Raw genomic sequence first — 19,802 nt, 5'->3', positions numbered from 1 at the left:
ACCCACTCTCTTTATATTATTACTCTGATGTTCTACCTGTATGAGTCATTTTTGTTTTGAAGTCGTTTTATGTCTGTTAGCCCAGTCGCACATTGAAAATCGTCTCGACTGGGATATAGTCATAAATCAAGACTGAGCCATGCCGGGATAATGTCGACACGCGGCTAGCCAACATAAATGACAAAGTGCGACATTTTAGTATTATATCTGCGCCATATGTCCGATGAAATTTGTTGTATGCGGCACCAGCTGGTTTTTTACAATTAAAATGTTGCAATTGCGTGGTGCAATATATAACAATAATAATATGAATAATATGAACAAACATTTGTGTGTTATAAAGTGGTGATTTGTTTTGTTTGAACGTAAGAAACGTTGCATTTCAAATAGTTTTTTTTTATCATTTTTGACTTAGGTACTATATCTACCTACGTGGTGGACGATAATGAAATAAGATTTGTGTTAGTACGAAAAAGTTTAGGAAACTTTGTTTGTTTGACCATCGAATCTTAAAGTGCGGCCACACCGAAAACAAGTCGCGCGACAACTCGTTAAATTTTACGATAAGCATGATAATTATCGTAAAATTTCTTAAGCAATTATGATAATTATCGTAAAATTTAACGAGTTGTCGCGCGACTTGTTGCTGGTGTGGCCCCTGCATTAGGTTTTGTTTGCAAATTAATTGTATCTGTCACTGAACACTCTTCACAGGTTGTGTAATTATTATTCCACAGTGTGTTGGTAGGATAAGTGAGGTTAGGTGAAAAATGAACATGATATATCTAATTTACCCTATTGATCGCAAAATGTCTATTTTTGTTGTATACATTATTACTAATTAATATTTTTCTTTTGTTTTACAGATAATACAGCCACCGTTGGAAGAGTGTTGCATCTGTTGGATTTCAACTATTTGCTATAGTTCGTGTCTTGTCAGAACTAAATGATTTTTAAATAATTTCCAAAGCGGGGTAAGATTGTGCCGGATTATCTCACCTGCTATCGAATGAAGCTTTGATTTCCGGTCGGTATTATAATACCTAAATAATTATCAAGTGAAGTGTTCTTTAGTGAAAGTGAAACCGCTTTATCGTTCTGATATTATGTTGGCACTCGTGAAACCTGCCGCCACGTTCGACACTGTTAATAATAATAAATAATCAGCTATTCTGAGTGCGCATTAACTATATTAAAGCGCGTAAACTTAGGTTTTAAAGAGAGCGTGGAATATCGTGATACATAAAACGAATTACTGTCTTAGATTGCATTCAATTGCGGTGAAATCTAATTTAGTACCGACCTCTAAATATGTTCTGCGGTTAGTGTAGGTTTATTGTTTGTGTTTTTGTTTTTGTTGTGGTGATTCACGGATCGTGCGTAAGGTGGCACTCAAGATACGAAGTAAAATTCAGTGGTTTTTGTGGTACTCTCGAGTGAAGTGCAGTGTTTTGTAGTGCAGTGTCGATGTGGGTGAAGTAGGTAGCTTTAAGTTGTGGGTCCAGGTTCAGCACCCGGGATCGAGGGGGATGTATCCCAGCGCCGGAGCGATGAACGCTGCGGCGGCCGCGGCGGCCGTCGCAGCGGCGAGGCATCCGGTGAGTGTTTCTTTCATATTTTATTCTAAACATATATATTTTGTCCGTATATAATTAAGATGTCAAGAGTAATAGCACATGTACCTTCATGTGCATGGATTTACTGACAGCAATAGTGCGTATTTTAAACTATCGTGACTATAACTGTTTACACGTAAAAGTGCCGACCGTCTCTCCACAATCTTATTCTTCAAGAGTAAGCTAAACGTGATGTTGTCATTTTATGGTACTATTTGACAGGTAGTAAAAATCGGTTAACCTCAAAATGAGTATAGTCCGGTTTTTTGCCGCCAGGTTCGCCACTATCGTTCTACTGCGAAGATATGCTTAGATCGAAAATACAGAAGCTTCCAAACTTTTTTGATTCATGCATGCAAACTTGCAACTGCAGGATAATACATGTTTACCCATACATTATCTTGTTATTCTCACGATAATACTTACTGTCAATAGTAAATCCATGCACGTGTGAACGGGTATTAGTAGATATTTAGTCAATGTTCGGTTTTATATAACTGAGATTAGGTAAGTACTACATCGACAGGGCAAAAAGCTTCTACCAAGGTACCACAGTATTGTATTTCATGTTGAAACGGATTGAGAACCATTGCTGTTAACGCGTAACGTTTTTAGCAAAACTTGCAATTCGATACATTTACTGATAACTTTAATTAAAATTTTTTTTTTTTAGTAAATGCTTATTCCACTTTTGGACAGTTGAAAATGTCTCTCTGAGGCGAACGAAACCGGTCCAGATTTATTTCTTAACAGTGGAATAAGTACTAATATTGCGTTTTATTAAATTAATCAATAGGTTATCAATACGCATGCAAGAAAATTAAAATATAGTTTAAAAATATGTGCGTTTTTCGGATGACCGATTATTATTTTAGTAAACACCTAGATAGATAGGTACATCATATTTTTTTAATATTTTAATATACATTAAACTGTGTGTACATTTCATACTTTAAACCTGCCTTCCCAATGAATGCACATTTTATATAGTTTTAAAAAACATGTAAATTGTAACTTTATTTATTAAAAAATATTTTTTCCAAGTATAGGTAAATCATTATACAGTGGCCCCATAGGCGATTCTCGCGTGTATTGAATTGCTTGCGACAATGCCTGTTTCAATGCTAGCAAACAATACCACCACAACTGCAACCCGCATTTGCCGTACCCATGGTGCCCCCTGTAAAACGATTTACCTATACTCATTAGATACGTATTATTTACCTATTTAAAATGAAAATTATCAATCACATTACTTCTTACATTGAATTTGTCAAATTCATCCGCAATGGCATTGCTTGTCAAATTGCATCCTAAATGAATAATCGAATTTTTTTCGCTGCTAAACAGCCATTGTAGCAAACACTATGGATTTAATACATCTTCAAATCGCTGCAAATTGTGTCGAGGTATTTATTGATTCATAGTACTTAGCAAACTGTAATACAGATAATGTTTACAGTATCGTCCCTAGACAAAATGTCGCCCCTAGGCAGTGCCAAAATGCCCTAGACAAAATGTCGCCCATAGGCAGTGCCAAAATGCCGCCACATTTTTTTTATACAGTACTTTTTATCATCTCTTCATGAATTAAATATCTAAGAAATGTGTTGTATGGATACGTAACTAACAAGATTTAAATTTAAATGCCATCTCTGCTTCAATAGGCAATATTGCGAGCATGGCCCCTACATCCTGAAGTGGCCCCCCATACCAGGATCTTTATCGGGCCCCCCTACCTAGCGCTAGGGTTAAAAGCAGTGTGACGCTCTATAGAAACGTTTTCCAAATGGTGTTCCAGGTAAAATTAAGGGTGGTATTCAGTGTATTTTTAGCGTTTTTTTTGTAGTTTTCAATAAATCCACTTGAGTTATGAAGTTTTCGAATATCGTCACACAATAAGCAAAATTTGCATCACACAGTCACATATTTAAAAAATTAAAATTTTTAAAAGAAAATAGTGCCGCAGGCGACTTTTTTCCCATTAGAGGAAATATGCGATATGTGTTTATATCACTTATAAGATAGGCGCGCCACGCGGGCCCCCCTCAGAGCCCCGGGCCCCTAGGCTAGAGCCCCGTTAGCCCCCACCTTGTGGGGGCTATGATTGCGAGTATACAGGTTCAGATATGTACATTTAAAAATACTCTCACAACTTCCAAAACTTCCAATGTTTACCCAGTATGCATTGGATGCCGCGACCGTCATATCAGAAATACTATGCGCTAACCGTTTCTCCACGGTGGGCTGCAGTTTAATATAAATAAATTAAAGTGTTAAAACAATAATTTAATTAGCAGTGTTTTTAGTTTATAATTTAAATAAATAAATTACCAACTAATTCATATTCCGTTTGTGTAATTTTGAGTAGGTACACATTCAATAATAATTATAATGATTTAATTTACATAAATTTTAATAACGCGGATAGGTAGGTATAATGTTAAAATAATTATGGAACCTATTAAAATCAGTGATAAACCCACTTAACACATTGTGACGACACAGAAAAGAATTCATTAAGTACGAAGTAGTGGGCTCATATAAAATAAAATTAAAAACCGATGTAGGCAGTAGCTAAGTGATTCTTTTGACACCGCTTTGTTAAGGCATTCTATGCCCAACCGGTTTTTTTAGAAATTAATAACGAGCTATAGAAATTTATTGAACAGTCTTGCCGGTGCGCCGATCACTTAATGGTATGCATAAACGTTTCTAAACACATAATAATATCTTTAAATAAAATAATATTTACATATTAATTGGGTAATCGTAAACAAGTTGCGAAGCCTTTGTTCATTATATGCAGATTAGGTTTTATGATTACTACATTATTTTATTATGTGAAGATTAAATATATTATATAACGGTTAAGTATTAATGTTAATTCTTCTATTAATATTAATGATTATGATACGTGGGGTTGCTGCCAAAAGTTGTTAAGTCTATAATTAAGGTATTTAGAGTTAATAAAAGATTATGAGCGGAATGCAGAAACATTTGTCATAATAACTAAAATTTCCTTAGCAGAAAACACTATGCAGAAACATTGTCCTTTGTTAAGATCATTTCTATTGAAAATAATACCATATTTAAAAATTCTCTTTCCTATAGTTTAGGTAAATTATTTTATAATTGTTAATCGATGACAAAAATATGACAACTGCATTTTATAAATGCAATAACTATAAATACATATTAATATTTAATTATAATACTCTTATGTTTCCGTTATAAGTCATTATACGTGATTCCACAGGCACCATAAGATATTTTTTTAACATGGTAACACTAGCGTCAAGTGTCATTCTTCACCTGGCATTTTGTATTTCTGCGGGCTGGCGTATAAAAGTAAAATAAAATTCTGCGAGTACATGCCAAACGAATTAACACTATCAATATCCATATTGAGATACATTGTTAAATGCATTTGAGTGTATGGACTGTTTTATAGACATGCGAATGTATTTTGACAGCAGCTGTCAGTGGTAAATGGTAATACAGAAGGGGGCGTGTTCATAACAAAAGTAGTCTATGGTTAAGCATTCCTTAACTCTATACTCAGGATTGTCTATAGTTAAGTCATGCTTTTCGGCGACTTATCCTTAGGATCGAAATCTTAGATTGTGCATTCCGCTCTATGTATATAGGTACGTTGCGAACTACCTACATCACTACAGACGCTTAAAGAACCATTATAAAATCTAATACAAAATAACTAAATAAAATCTTTTAGAACATACCTAATTTTGTAAACACTTCTGAGAAAATATAATATTATAACCACTAGAAAACATCTTTCTGAATTGCAAAGTGCAGAGTAGCTTCTGCACTAGAACTATTTGAGTATTGGCAGAACAAACCTTTTGCACCCAATTTAATAGGCAGTAAAATACCGGAATTTTGGATATTATTTAAAATCAGTATGTATTTCGATATCGGTAAATACTGGAATGCCGGTTTTAAAATACCGGTATTGCAATCCCTAATTCTATCGTGTGCTACCCGGAAGACTTCGGTGAATAAAAAAAACAGTGAAATACAAAATAATTGTTATCTTGCATAGTTTGGTAGAGTAAGTGTCTATATATATTTTTTACCAACAAATGTAATATTAAATATGTTTATACATTAGGTACCTATAATTTATATTCTCTACATCAGTGACGAAGGTTGGAGATAGGCTGTTAAGATCCAATATAAATAGTGCATACTAAACTTTGTCAGTTATATGTATTTAATTTCATTGAACTAAACTACAATTTACAGAGGTTGTTAACTAGTTTTCAAAATTCAATTAAAAACTGCGAAACCAAACCATAATGGATAATAAGCAAAAAATACTCATCTATCTATAAAATGTTTATAATTATGACATTAAATCATACATATTTTTGGATATTTTATATATATAATAATATTTTTACAACGTTTTTCTTACCTCGTATTCTTATTTGTCCGGTACGCAATCGATTTTTAAGAAAAAAAAAACTTTGAGACTAGCTAGACATTTGAAACTTTTAGAATATATCAGAACGATGCCAATGCATTTTTTAAAAATACTTTTAGCCATCTTTAAGTAGAATTCATTTTCAGTTAATTCTATTTTGTATAAAAAGTTATTTCGACACCATTATTGGTTGCTAGGGGTCTGGGGTCGTAGCAACTAAATTATTAATATATACGTGCGTTACTATGGAAATCAATATGACACGTCAAAATGACATTTCAGTATTATTTCTATCAAGTACAATTTTTTTTGATCGTTTAAGTTAGTCAAGTCAAGTTTATATCATTCAATAGAAAATTTAAAAACGTATATAAAAAGTTCTTTTTATCTTGTAATTATTGTATTCTTAATTCAACGAAAACAAATAAGTATGAATGAAAAAGTGTACACAATTTTGTCGGATCCCACAAAGCATACTAAAACTATCATGGGTAGGATTAGGTTGGGTTTAATTGATTTTTTTAAATTAACCAACTCCATCTGTAAATAAAATTGTAGTCTTAGTTCCAATAGGATCTTAACAGTCTACTTCCACCCCTCGCCACTGCTCTACAGTAGGAACAGAGTACAGACCTACAAACTTATCTAAATAACGGTCGAAAATGGAACTACGGACTAAGTACCATATGGACGCCAATTTGAAAACATCAGATTCTGTCAAGATGCGAGTCTTGATTGGGTAGTTTTCGACAGTGGCTCCCCTATCCATTCTTTAGGTGAGTTTGTAGGTCTGTACACGAATGTGACAGCCTAGTCTGGTTTTTCTGGCTTTTAATATGGATTGCATTTGTACAGTGCCACGCAGTCTGCCATACTATGTGTTTGTGATGTAATAACAATTTACCTAATCTATAAATAATTGAAAATAATAAATTGTAGAACCAGTTCTTGTGCAACGACCGGGCATCACTAATTACCAGTTTAGTAATTTTATCTAGTCGTATATTGTATTAAATTTAATAGCTGTGTTATTCGGTTGATTGATTTTATAACCCGAAGCAAGTTTTCCATCGGGATTCTCCATATTAAATATGCATTAGAGCTCGCGACCTGTTCTCACATTAAACAAGTTCCTAATGGTTTTGTTTCAAGCAATGCGACGTGATTGGTGATTACTTATTACCTCTCTGCAGCGAACACTTAACCAGTTGCTTGATAGAGAATGACGTGTCGAGAATTAATTTCTGAGACTGTATGAAAATATAGGTGACCGGACAAAACGGAACAAGACAAAATAGAACATGACAAAACAGCCAGGGGAAAAATGAAACATTAATTTTTGTGGAATCTATTTAGGTTAGGTTAGGTTAGGTCATTCCAATCATTTTGAACATATTATATATTGATTAAGATGAGATATCCTAAGCTTGCCGGCAAAGTCCCGTTTATTTGAGGCTTTCTAGCGATTAGGAATGCAGAAATTAGGTATATAATTTGATTTATTATGGCGTATTGAAAATCTGTGCTATTAAAAATCTATCAATATAACAGAGATAGGACAATTTCAATATAAAATTTATATTTTTCCTGAAAAGTCATAGTTATATTTATCGTTGTTCTCTTTTGTCATGTTCTGTTTGATCGTGTTCTGTTTTGTCATGGAACCGAAAATATAACCACTTGGGCATGCGATAAGTCTCAGTTGAGCATCCCACCAGTGGTTTTAGTCTTAGGTCCTGCGTGTCTATTCTATACAAAAGGCGACTATCGACCGCTAACGTGCTAACGTGATAATGTGCTAGTATTTGTTACATACATTTTATATTGAAATATTATAATTGTAATTGTATTGTAATCAGTTAATCAGTTGAAACTGTCTCTCTCTCGCTCTCTCTCTATCGCTCATGCTCTAAATTTTAGCACAGGCGTTAAAATATATCATTTATTGCAACAATTAATTGTTACAATACGTGTTAATAATTTGATACAAACATACCCTAGTTAGCGGTTTTAGCGGACGAAAGCAGCCTTTTGTATAGAATAGACCCGCTGTAATCGTTAATTGAATCAGCATTTCCAAAATGATAATAAATATTTATGGGGGTAAACAACTTACTCAATCCGTGTCAGCATATTGATCGGCGATATTAAATACGTTACCGCAATTACAATTTTTTAACATCCATTTCCCGTAGTATCCAATTATGACAAACTCAGTAAATAGCTTACTGCAATTATTATTTCCGCGATATCCATTTTTCCACATAGTCAGCTACCATCCATATCCGATGACGCAAACTCCATATATTAGTTGACTCGATTATAATAATTATTTCCTAAATATGTATTCTTTTCAAGATAATATTTTGATTGTGAGTACGTCAATAAATAGCGGATCATAATTATTCATTGGACATGTCACTTGAATATAAGTTCACGGTCTGTTAGTACTTATCTAAGTCTGTATCGCTCTGTAAAACATCTCATTCTACCGAGATTCGGACCTCGGAATAGTACCTATCATAATTATTTAACTGTTGACGCTGCAAATAAAACTTGCTCCTCCACCCATCGGAGCATCCACCAAATCTCGACTTCTACATCCACATACCGGATTCCTACATAAATTATATTAAATTCTATAGGTAACTCTCTTAACTCTTCTGTTGTAACACCATTATCAAGACTCGTATTAATTTAACATGATCACTCACTGCCAGAGCCGAGTTAATTCGTCAAAGCATGTATGTCGCGTCAGGCCATGAGCGAGTTAACGTGTGCGTTCTTATAAACGTCATAACTTCTGAATAAACGGTTGGTGTATATTTTCTAAACAATATTTATCATTTTAGTGTGAAAATATTCACGATAAACTCGAGAAACATGTTGATTTAGTAAGTTTTCACAAATATTTGTCTTTATGTTCCTATTTCATATTTGTAAGGGATTTATTTTATTCCAAAAATAACTGGCTTACAAGACGTGTCCACATAGTAAAAATTGGCTGGCAGTGAAAAGGTGACAATAATTATTAATTTAGTTTGGTGTTAGTACGTACTGGTACCCACTAACCTATAATCGACCATCTAATGAGAATTTCCACGAAACCTACTCTTAAACAGCGATGGTTTTAGGTACGTGGAGGTCTTTGGCATCGACAGGTTTGGAGACACCCCTATGGAATTGTTCCCCGTGCGATATACAGCAATTACAATAAAACAATCGGTATCTATATTTTGTATGTTTATATTTTTGATTCTTGTCTGTTTAGTGGAAGCCAGCGGCAAACAAATTTTGAAAATAGTCGATATACTGGATTATTTGTAGGTCAGCTTAGGTTTATCATTCTTGAATTCATGAATTTTGCTGAACTCGGCTATGAAAATGGCCGCTGTTCCCGCCTGGCTTCCAGTAAACAGACTTGTACCAGATTTTTTTTTAAACTGAAATGTCAATACTTTCCAATGCAGCGAACGTATCATCTGTCCTATATTATAATGTGCCACCCCTATCCAACGTATGACATGCCAACTCCCACCATTTGCGATGAATACGTTTGATGCATGTCAGCCCTAATTTTATAGCATCCCACCACTTTCATACGCAATTAAATAAGATATCCAGCAATGTTTCAATTAACTATTGAGTGGATAAATATAATCATTATAATGACGGTAAATTCAATCATTTCTTCAACACCATTCCTCCTAGTTATAATATAATCATCCGTTGATATCTTTTTAATGACTTTTTTCTCGAAAGATCTTGCTGATTGCAGTTTCATTATGCGTGCTCATTCTTAACTAATATATCATACTGCTTATGAGTATTTAATGAATGTAATACAAAACCAACTAAAATGATAAAAAAAAGAGTTCCCATAGCAGAACATGATACCGCAAACCGAAAATGTTGTAAGTGTCTGCATTAGATTTGGTCTGAGATATCACACTAAGTACCTAGGTACACTTCGCGGCTTTTCCTTGAATATTTATACTGTCTTTATCTTTTTGGGCGCAGTGGCGTGTTGAGTTGTGGGGGTGAGTCTATTATTAATTAATTATTCTCCCCTTATCTTGACACTGTGGTTATGGTAGTAATATAACTAGACAGCTAAGTTTTACTTAAACTTTAAAACGTTATTGTGATTTTAGATCTAACTACAGTGTTGAAGAAAATAGTGATGGGGCGATGTGCTTTCGTATTTAACTACACAACTTTTAATCTAAACCTGTAACAGAATGTTTGAATTGAATAGAGTGTACTTGGAGACAGCACATTCTATTATTACTAATAGATGCTGGTATCTTTCCGGAAGCGTGGAAGATGTCAAAGGTTTAGATCAATGAAAACTTATAGAGCGGAAGTAGTTCTGCACTAGTTCTAGCAGAAGTTCTTGAGATGACCATGCACAGCATGATTTCTCCTAGAATTTAGAGTCATTTATTATAAATCTTCAGCACGGAATGGATTCAGAGCTACACTTTCAATAGAAAATTTTGTTTCTTAATTTATTATTATAAATACTTAGCTGTAATCGTTTTTCTAACATTGACACCTCGTATCTAACATTTAATCGATAGGGGGTATTGAAATGTTATAAAAAATCAGATAATCAAGTTAAAGAAAAACAAAAATACAGTTACTTTAAAAAATAAACTAAATTATTTTTGCACTAGGCGTATTTTTGTTTTTATTTAATTTAATTTCATAGTTTTGTATAAGATTTTAAGTCCCCCTGTCAAAACTATTGAATGTCAGATATGAGGTGTCAAATGTTAGACCATCATAATGTTGTGTCAGTTGACAATGTCCCATTGAAGCGAACGAAAGAGGTCCTAAGTATTATTATATTATGTGGCATAAGTACCCAGTACCCACTACATGTTGTGTTTTATTCAATTTAATACAATGTCCTTACAACAAGAATTGACAGTTATTTAAATTAAAAAAAAATAAACAACACTTGTGAACAACTGACACACTCAATCCACAAATTGATATGCCATACGCACAGAACAGATTAATAAATATAAAATATTAAGCCAGTCGCCATAGATAGACCAATAATTTGAAGCGAGATTTGCTTTATTATGACAATGATAGAATTTTATTAAATATTACCAATATTGATGGCGCATTTCGTTTACGTGACAAACTTTAATGCATATAAATGAGTAACCATTGGAAATAACAAATTAAACTGACTACAATTTACAGATGGTGTTAGTTAGTTTTTAAAAATCAATTAAATCTTGTCTCAACCAAACCACAATAGTTTTGGTATGTTATGGGCGATACAACAAAATTGTTCACACTCTTTCATTCATACTTATTTGTTTTCGTTGGATTAAGAATACAGATTTCCCATATTGTTGGTTAATTTTTTTAAATTCATTAAGCCCTGCCTAACCAAACTTTAATAGATAAAAAATATTATTCTATCTATAAAATATACACAGTTATGTTTAATTGAATTTCAAAAATTAACCAATAACATTTGTAAATTTTAGTCTTATTTCAATGAAAACAAATACGCATGACTGACAAAGTTTAATGTGCACTATTTATGGCGGATCTCGACAGCCTACCTCCACCCTTCGCCACTGGCTCATACGGATACGAAAGAAATTCCATTTCAATCAACTGTGTCCTGTGCTATGGAGACAACCGAATACGTACGACTGTAAATCCTATCAGTAAACTAAGTTGTGCACGCCAATGTGGTTACTATTTTGTGTGTGTAATGTTTCAGACGGCGCAGTAATTACGATAATTAGTGACCCCTTTATCTCACAAGCTGTGTAACTTTTTTCCGTTCTTGTTCCGTCTGCGACTAGCTTTCTTTTGTTTCTTAATGATAAGTTTGCGTAATTGATATGGTCGTCTGCGTCGGGCTTAATTAAAAGTAATTAATGAATTTTAAACCGGCATTTGATAATTTGGTCTAGTGCTGACACTGGTGTGAATGAAGTTTACTGACGTGATAACAATATACGACTAAAATTAAGCTAAATAATTATTTAGGCTATACTTCAGCTGTGGCATGGTCTAAAAAGATCGTGACTACGCGACGTGCAGATTGTACAAACGACGCGTGACGAACAAAACATAATTTTCCATAAAAATTAAACATGCGTCCATTTAATGACGTCATGTTTATTGTTATATTAGTAATAATAATATATTCATTGAAATGTTTTCTGTTTTGAGTACTTAAGTACATGCGTAACGTTTTTTTGTCATCTTTACACGATATAAGAATATATTCCGCCGACGCCATCACAAAACAAATTGACCTGCTCACATCTCGACTACCGGTCTCCGATTGGTAACGAGTGTGAAATTTCGTCCCACCTATTGTTGAAAATTATTTGCCGTTTCACTCGTATGCTCTTTACTCATAGAAAAAAAATCTCAACAAAAATATTTAGTTTAGTAATTTATTATCAGGACCGGTTTCGTCTGCTTCAATGAGACATCGTCAACTGATACAGTAAACAGCTTAAATATTTAATAAACTTATAATTATTGTTTGCTGCCAAAAGTGGGTAAGTCTTTAATTTAGATGTTTAGAGTTAACATCGGATTATGTGTAAGTAGGTATATATAAGTATAAATATGTATGCTAGAAAAAAATCAAAGGTCATCCGATATATAGAACATGCACACAAAGCACAAATAAATTAGCATTATGCCTGATTTTATAGGGCATGTTAAAGTTCAAATAGCAATTATTACTCCATAACATTATTTCAAGACTTCACAATTTTTGGCAGTATCTATACATTGTTGATAAAGGGCGTATGCACATTGTACATAAAAATATAAAAACTATGTATAGGAAAATGTGTATGTATGACATAAGTTAATTGTGTAGTTTCATACTTTTGTAATTACTACTTATGTGATGTGAAAACGGCTCCTGATTATTTTGTAAATTGTCATTTGTAGTCTTTTAATATAAATGGTTCTTATTTTATTATAATGTCCATTAAGTTTTGATTGCACAGGCGATTTCAAAACATTGTATTTGCTCTTCTTGTAAATAGATAACCATTTGCGCAGTTTTATAAGTTGGTAAATAAATAAAATATTATTTATAGCACTATAAATAACACCTGTCATTATTTCATTAGGCACTGAACAAACGCATTCAAATAATATCTCGATGAGTGCGATAGCGCAGCGCCCCCACCCTTTGCGGGTCTTATCAAAGAGCTACGGCGGCCGCGCACGTGACCGGAAGTAGCAGACACGTGGAGGCTCTCGCGGTCGCCCCTCGCAGCCTTAAGCGAGGGTGGCTGTCAACCCTGTCTGCAGACACGAGACTCGGGTGGGGTGGATAGCGTTCTAGTCGACGATAAAAACAAAAAGACATACGTTTTCGAGTAAAATAGCGTGAGCGAAGAAACTATCAGGGCTTCAGTAGACAATAGATATTGATATATGCATTTAAAACGTATTGTGTACATTAAAGACATTCACAACATGGCATTTAAATAACAATATTTAAGTATACAGTTTTCATGAAAACACTATGACGTGTAGAATATATTTTTTGTTTTTAACTATTATTATTACTCTATTATTAATTATTATTAGGAAAAAACATTTAAAGATGGGAGGTTAGGTATTTACTTTTATTAGAGTGAATATGGTATAACTCATACCATTTGCGAAGACTGCCTGTTGAACGAAGGTAAACGAATTAAACGGAAATAAAATAAGAATACATTCACATATTAATGCAAGTGTATCTATAACTAACTACCTATCTGCGATAGTGCAGGCAACGTTCATCATTGTTGGGACAATCGAACCGCCATTATTATATATACCTATAACCGGATATTTAAATGAATAATCACAAAAGGCGCATGTCACACTTAGTCTAGTAGCTTCCAAAGTGTCACGAATCACTGCACATGTACTAGCTCAAACAGTAAAGCTTAACACCCGGAATGCGATGGTTATGTCACATTAGGTGGAAGTATTCTAATTCTAATGTGAAGCTACTGTTACCATCGTAATAATAAATATCGGTAACACAATATGTAAACCGGTGTATTATTGCAGTGCTGATTTACCAAAGTAGAGCCAGTTTGATTTTTGTTTGTTATTCATGCCTTTTTAGCAAGATGCGCTGCTCGTCACCGGAAACGTTGACCCAAGCGCTTTTTAATTATTATAACTGATAATTTGTCAGTTTTTTTTGGGTCATGCTAGCAAGAGACCAATTCAAGATGTAACTGCTCATGTCATTTTTTCAAGGGCGAAAGAGTGTGTTGTAATCCTGAACCTCTTTCAATAAATTAAAAAAAAAAAACATTTTTTAGCCGTGTATAATTCATGATATGACGTGCTATAATATAATAAATAAATATATTCAGTCGGATTCAGTCATAAATGAAGTACTAAATTATCAATTACCAGCCCCTCGAATCGAAATTATGTCGAGGTTTCTGCCATTTACCGTAAACTAACATAGCCCATTGTCATAGCAACATGTTTAATATAATAATGCGAAAAAAATATGTATAGTCAATAAAGTTTGCTTGCTACATTCTTAAGTCGTATGTAGTCTAGAAGTACTGAATGTCAAAATGAAAATAGTTACCCAAGAGGACGGCTATATCCAAACAAACCAAAACAATGCCAACATTTGCTTATGTATATTATAACATTCAATGTTGTAATATATAATATGTAGTATATATACCTATTCCCGGCCATATTTTCTGCAATGTGACGTATAATTTACTCCAATTCATAATGCAGGTGAGTGTAGAGAGGGCAGCAGAAGAGTATGTGGAAATGAATATTTCTTGGCTCCGTAAATCGCTCTATGTCCAATGCGTTAGCGTTCCAATGATACGACTGTCCTAGGATTAGGAGGTGTACCTTCTGCAAGCTGGTCGCCAATTATCGTAGAAGACTGTACCAAAAGAAGAAGAAGAATATGAATACTCCAAGTAACGAGCAGCACTTTGTTCTATCAAATTCGTCTTAAGAGTGAAACGGAAAATAATTTTCAACTATAGGTGCGACGAAATTTCGGAGAGCGAAAGTCGAGCTGTGAACACGTCAATTTGTTTCGTGGTGGCGACGGGGGTATTAATTCTTAAATCGTGTAAAGATGACTAAAAAACGTTACCCATTTACTTGAAAAAGAAAACATGTCAATGAATATATTATTATTGTTACTAATAGAGCATTAAATGGACGCATGTTGAATTTTTATGACAAATTGTATTTCGTTCGGCTCGCGTCATTTGCACAATCCGCGCATCGCCTAGTCACGATCTTTTTAGACCATGCCTCAACTGACGTATAGCCTTAACAATCGCATTCATTATTCGTATATATTTATTAATGACATTTGTATGAAGTAGCTCTTTAATTGTTCACAAGTTGTGTCCAACGTGTGTAAAAAAAAAACGAATAAGTACTTAACAATATGGAAGAAATCACATTGTTGAAATTAGCATACCCACCCTTCGTAATTTATTCAGACGCTTCATCCCTGTATAATTCGAAAAGAACACGTGTATTGAAAATAAATCAACCCTTTTAATCTGATAAAAATCGAATTCGTAATCCGGCAATACAGATTCCGCGTGTTTAGATCAAAATATTGCTGTGTTGGATGTTTTCGTTTTTTAATAAAATGTATGGCAACCCCATCGCAAACAAGGGCGGCCGCTTAAATAAATAATCGCTTCCCGGCCCACCTATCTCCCCCCGGTAAAGTACACAAGGGCGGATTTTGTGCGTTATAAAAAGATTATGTTTTCTGTTGGATGTCTGGTTGATTTTTGTTAGGGAGTTATCTTTGTAGGTTATTATTTATTTTGTTTTATCAGCCAAATACTCAAAAAGATATATAAAAGTTAGTAGAATCTTCTCAATACTAGCACGAATGTCTAGATGAGTGATTTGAAAACCTTTCCCAGTAACTTCCTTCTTGTCCCGAACGTCTTCAAATCCATTATGGTGTAGTCCAGTCACTCGGTCTCAGCCGTCCAGGCATTCTCTTGCCCTCATGTTACGTAGGGGTTCTCCGCCTAGCTGGTAGCTCCTACGGTATTCTATTTACGATCTTTTCGATCAATACCATTTTCTTCAATGAATCATTCCCAAAGATTCTTCTCAAATACGCGTCTCATTTTCCACCATCACTTAGCCGGTTGTCACATCTAAACTCGTCCGTTTGCAACGTGTGGAATACGTAGATGTGACGTCATTGTTATTCACAAACCACACGTTATCTTATGGACCTTCGCACACTGCTAGAATAAAACGTTTTGAATGTGTGAGTGTCTTACGAAAATGAACCACGCATTATAGACGTGCCATAGTGTGTGTAATACACCAATATTAAATGAGCGTCAATGCATAAAACGAGAGCAATAAATTGTCAATATTCGATGAGTGACGTATTCTTGACATGTGTTTAAATTTATCCCGTATTCATCCTTACTCGAGATCGGTTACCTGCTTCTCCTTACCCGTTAGGTATTTCAGTTCTCATTATTTCTGAGTGCCCCGTCAAATCATGAGGTTCTGACGACGAAGAAGAAGCGCGACTAAATTATTTGTGATTTTTTCCGTTTCTGGCGGTGCCAAAACCAAATGCCGCCTATTCGATGCTTGCATTCTGACCGTGCTGCTTTACGGTAGCGAATCATGGAACCTTACAAAGGCTCAGAGCAACCGTATACTGAGCTTCGAAAACAGATGTTTGCGACAGATACTGGGTGTGCGGGCGGTATGACTTTAGGAGCAACGAGGAGATAAGAGAACGCACAAAACAGATTCTCATCACGCTGAGAGTGAAGAGGCGACGATGGACCTGGCTTGCCTGTTCTTCAAGCCGACCGGATTCCGGTGTCCTGGAAGGCCGCTAAATACTATCTACAGAGTGTATACGGCGGAGCTACGGGATGCTGGTTTGAACTGGAACGAAGCAAGAAGACTGGTGAGCGTCAGGGATTCTTGGAGGCGCCGCGTGGTGTCCATATGTTCCAATTAAGGGGCGGATATGGCCAAATAAGGACGTGGGGGGGGACTGACTCGAAAACTCCACCACCCCCTTATGTACGCGCCTGCATGTATCATTAATAAGGCGCAAAATTCAGCAGTCCAAGTGCGAGCCAAATTGCGTATGCCATTATGTACCCTGCAAATAATGCTCGCTCCTCACAACAAACAAAAAAAAAATAGGGTGCCCAAAGGCCACGATAAATTTCGCGACCGGCGGGGCTTTAAATGGATTAAAATGGACCGAAAAAATCGTCGGCCCCGATGAGAAACCCAAATTGGCCGGGGCGAGGGCGGCGCGCGATGGTGTGCGTTGACACTTTTGGGACACTGATTTGTATACTGGGGTTGCCCGTGCCCTTTTTTGTTGCTTTTTGTTGCTTTTACCCCCGGGCTTGATTGTGCACCGCTTGTAGTAACATACTTACATATTTTACAATGTAAGCATCGAAATATTATGTTTTTAATGCGTTGCTATGGTTTTTGGACATGTTTTTTTTGTAATATATTTTCGTATATTCGGTTTCTAGTTGTTGTAACGACGAATGCCGTCATACATCACCTACGTATCTAGTAACCATCCACAAAAATGACTACTTTTAGGGGATTACACCAGAACTGACAGCTAGTAGTCCTATAACTAGGAGTTTTCTTAAATTTAATGTATTATAATAAATTAAGATGTGTGTTTGTATTATTTATGCATCTGCAAAAATTTGTAAAATAGCCATTCGGACTATTATGATCAAAAAGTTGGAGAATCTGAATCGGAAATCAATTCAATCAATGTAGGTATACCAAAGATACCTTTATAAATACATTTATGATTAGGTACACCGGTGGCGAAGGGTGGAGGTAGACTGTAAAGATCCGCCATAAATAGTGCACTTTAAATTTACTTTATCTGTCATACATATTTGTTTTCATTGAAATAATACTACAATTATTTTCAGATGGTGTTGGTTAGTTTTTGTTTTTTAATTCAATTGAACCCTGCTAAAACCAAGCCATAATAGATAAGAATCAATAAATACTCATCTATCTACAAAATACCTAAAATCATGCAATTAAATCACTTTGAATATTTTATAGATATAATAATATTTTGTATCTGTTTTAGTTTGGTTTAGGCACGGGTTAATGATTTAAAAAAAAATGAACCAACAATATGTGTAATATGTATTCTTAATCCAACGAAAACAAATAAGTATGAATGAAAAAGTGTGCACAATTGTGTCGTATCACCCAAAATATGCCATAACTATTATGGTTTGGTTTAGGCAGGGTTTACTTAATTGATTTTTAAAAACTATCCTATACCATCTGTAAATTGTAGTCTTAGTTAAAAACAAATACGTATGATTAACAAAGTTTAATTTGCACTATTTATGGCGGAACTTAACAGCTTAACTCCACCCTTCGCTATTGATATGCTTACAATGATTGAAAACGAGGCATCTTTTAATTTATGCCAACTGCACTGACTAGCAGAGCCATACCTATGACCACAGAATAGATTAATAAATGGAATTTCTATAGGCTGTGCCCCAGAACGCTACATTTTGACGCAGGGTTTTGAATGTGTGAGTGTCCTACGAAAATCAACCACACATGGACGTGCAATATTGTGTGTACCTTCAAATACACCAATTTTGAATGAGCGTCAGTGCATAAACCGGGAGTAGTTGTCAGAATGAAGGACAAACGCATTCTTAACACGTGTTTAAGTTTATCTCATATTCTTCCACACTCGAGATCGGTTGCATGTTACTCCACACCCGTTAAGTATTTCAGTTTCCATTAATTCTGTGTTCTTGAATATGACTAATGGTCCGTTATGAAAAGTGGCACTATGACGTGTTGCCAACAGCCTAACTCCACCCTTCGCTTCTGAGGTACACATTGTAATACATAATATATATATATGTTTAATTCATTTTTTTGTGTAAATAGTTACAGATATCGCAGTAGGTACATGTAACATTATTTTGATGTAAAATTTCACGCTTTACTGGTGCGTTGAGCCAACAATGCGTTGCTTGCTCACCGAGTCGATTAGGCATTTGCTTAATTAGTATTTTCATTGAATTGCTAACAGTTTTCTTCTCGCTCAAACTTTTGCGCGAGAGAATATTAGATGCTGGGAACCTTTTGTATTGAATATTATATTGATACGTTTATAAAGTATCCACTACATCTATATCTATTAGGCATTAATTGTGACGAAATCAACGGTATTTGGTTTTGTTGATATATTTATTATTAAGTAATATCACTTAGCCGTTAGCGCAATAATTCTATATACAAAGCCGCTATCGGCGGTTATCGAGGGTAGTTTATCATATGTTTGTATTGCGGTATTATAATTGTTAAAAAAATTTAGCCGTTTAAACAGTCATAACTGTCTATCTCGCTCTAAAAGTTAGCACAGCTAAAAGAGGGACTGTTAAAACATAGCACTTATTGTAACAATTACAATTAACTTATTGTAAAAATTATAATACTTCAATACCAAAATATGAATAACTACCCTCGATAGCCGCCGATAGCGGCCTTGTATATAGAATAGATGCGCTGATTGTATAATAGATAGGTATTAAATCCTACCCAACGGCGTTGAAATAAGCTTTCTCTATTAGACAGTGCTTAAGTGTAGCTGTAACAGGAGTTTGTAGCTGTAACTTATTTATATT

At 34.7% G+C, this 19,802-nt stretch overlaps 1 protein-coding gene across 1 annotated transcript in view; it reads left to right on the top strand.

Annotated features, from left to right (window-relative positions):
• LOC147072941 (protein groucho-like) overlaps window positions 1-19,802 on the top strand; it is a 346,899-nt gene that overhangs the window by 34,967 nt on the left and 292,130 nt on the right. The window contains exon 2 of the mRNA XM_085945961.1: window positions 867-1,598. Within this exon, the coding sequence (XP_085802087.1) occupies window positions 1,530-1,598 (69 nt within the window). The 5' untranslated portion in view covers window positions 867-1,529. The remainder of the gene's footprint in view (window positions 1-866; window positions 1,599-19,802) is intronic.

The sequence above is a fragment of the Rhyacophila brunnea genome, unplaced genomic scaffold (assembly GCF_057557595.1).
Source record: "Rhyacophila brunnea isolate RB1 unplaced genomic scaffold, BYU_Rbru_1.0 scaffold_19, whole genome shotgun sequence".
Lineage (NCBI taxonomy): Eukaryota > Metazoa > Arthropoda > Insecta > Trichoptera > Rhyacophilidae > Rhyacophila > Rhyacophila brunnea.
This window is presented reverse-complemented; position numbering and strand designations above follow the sequence as displayed.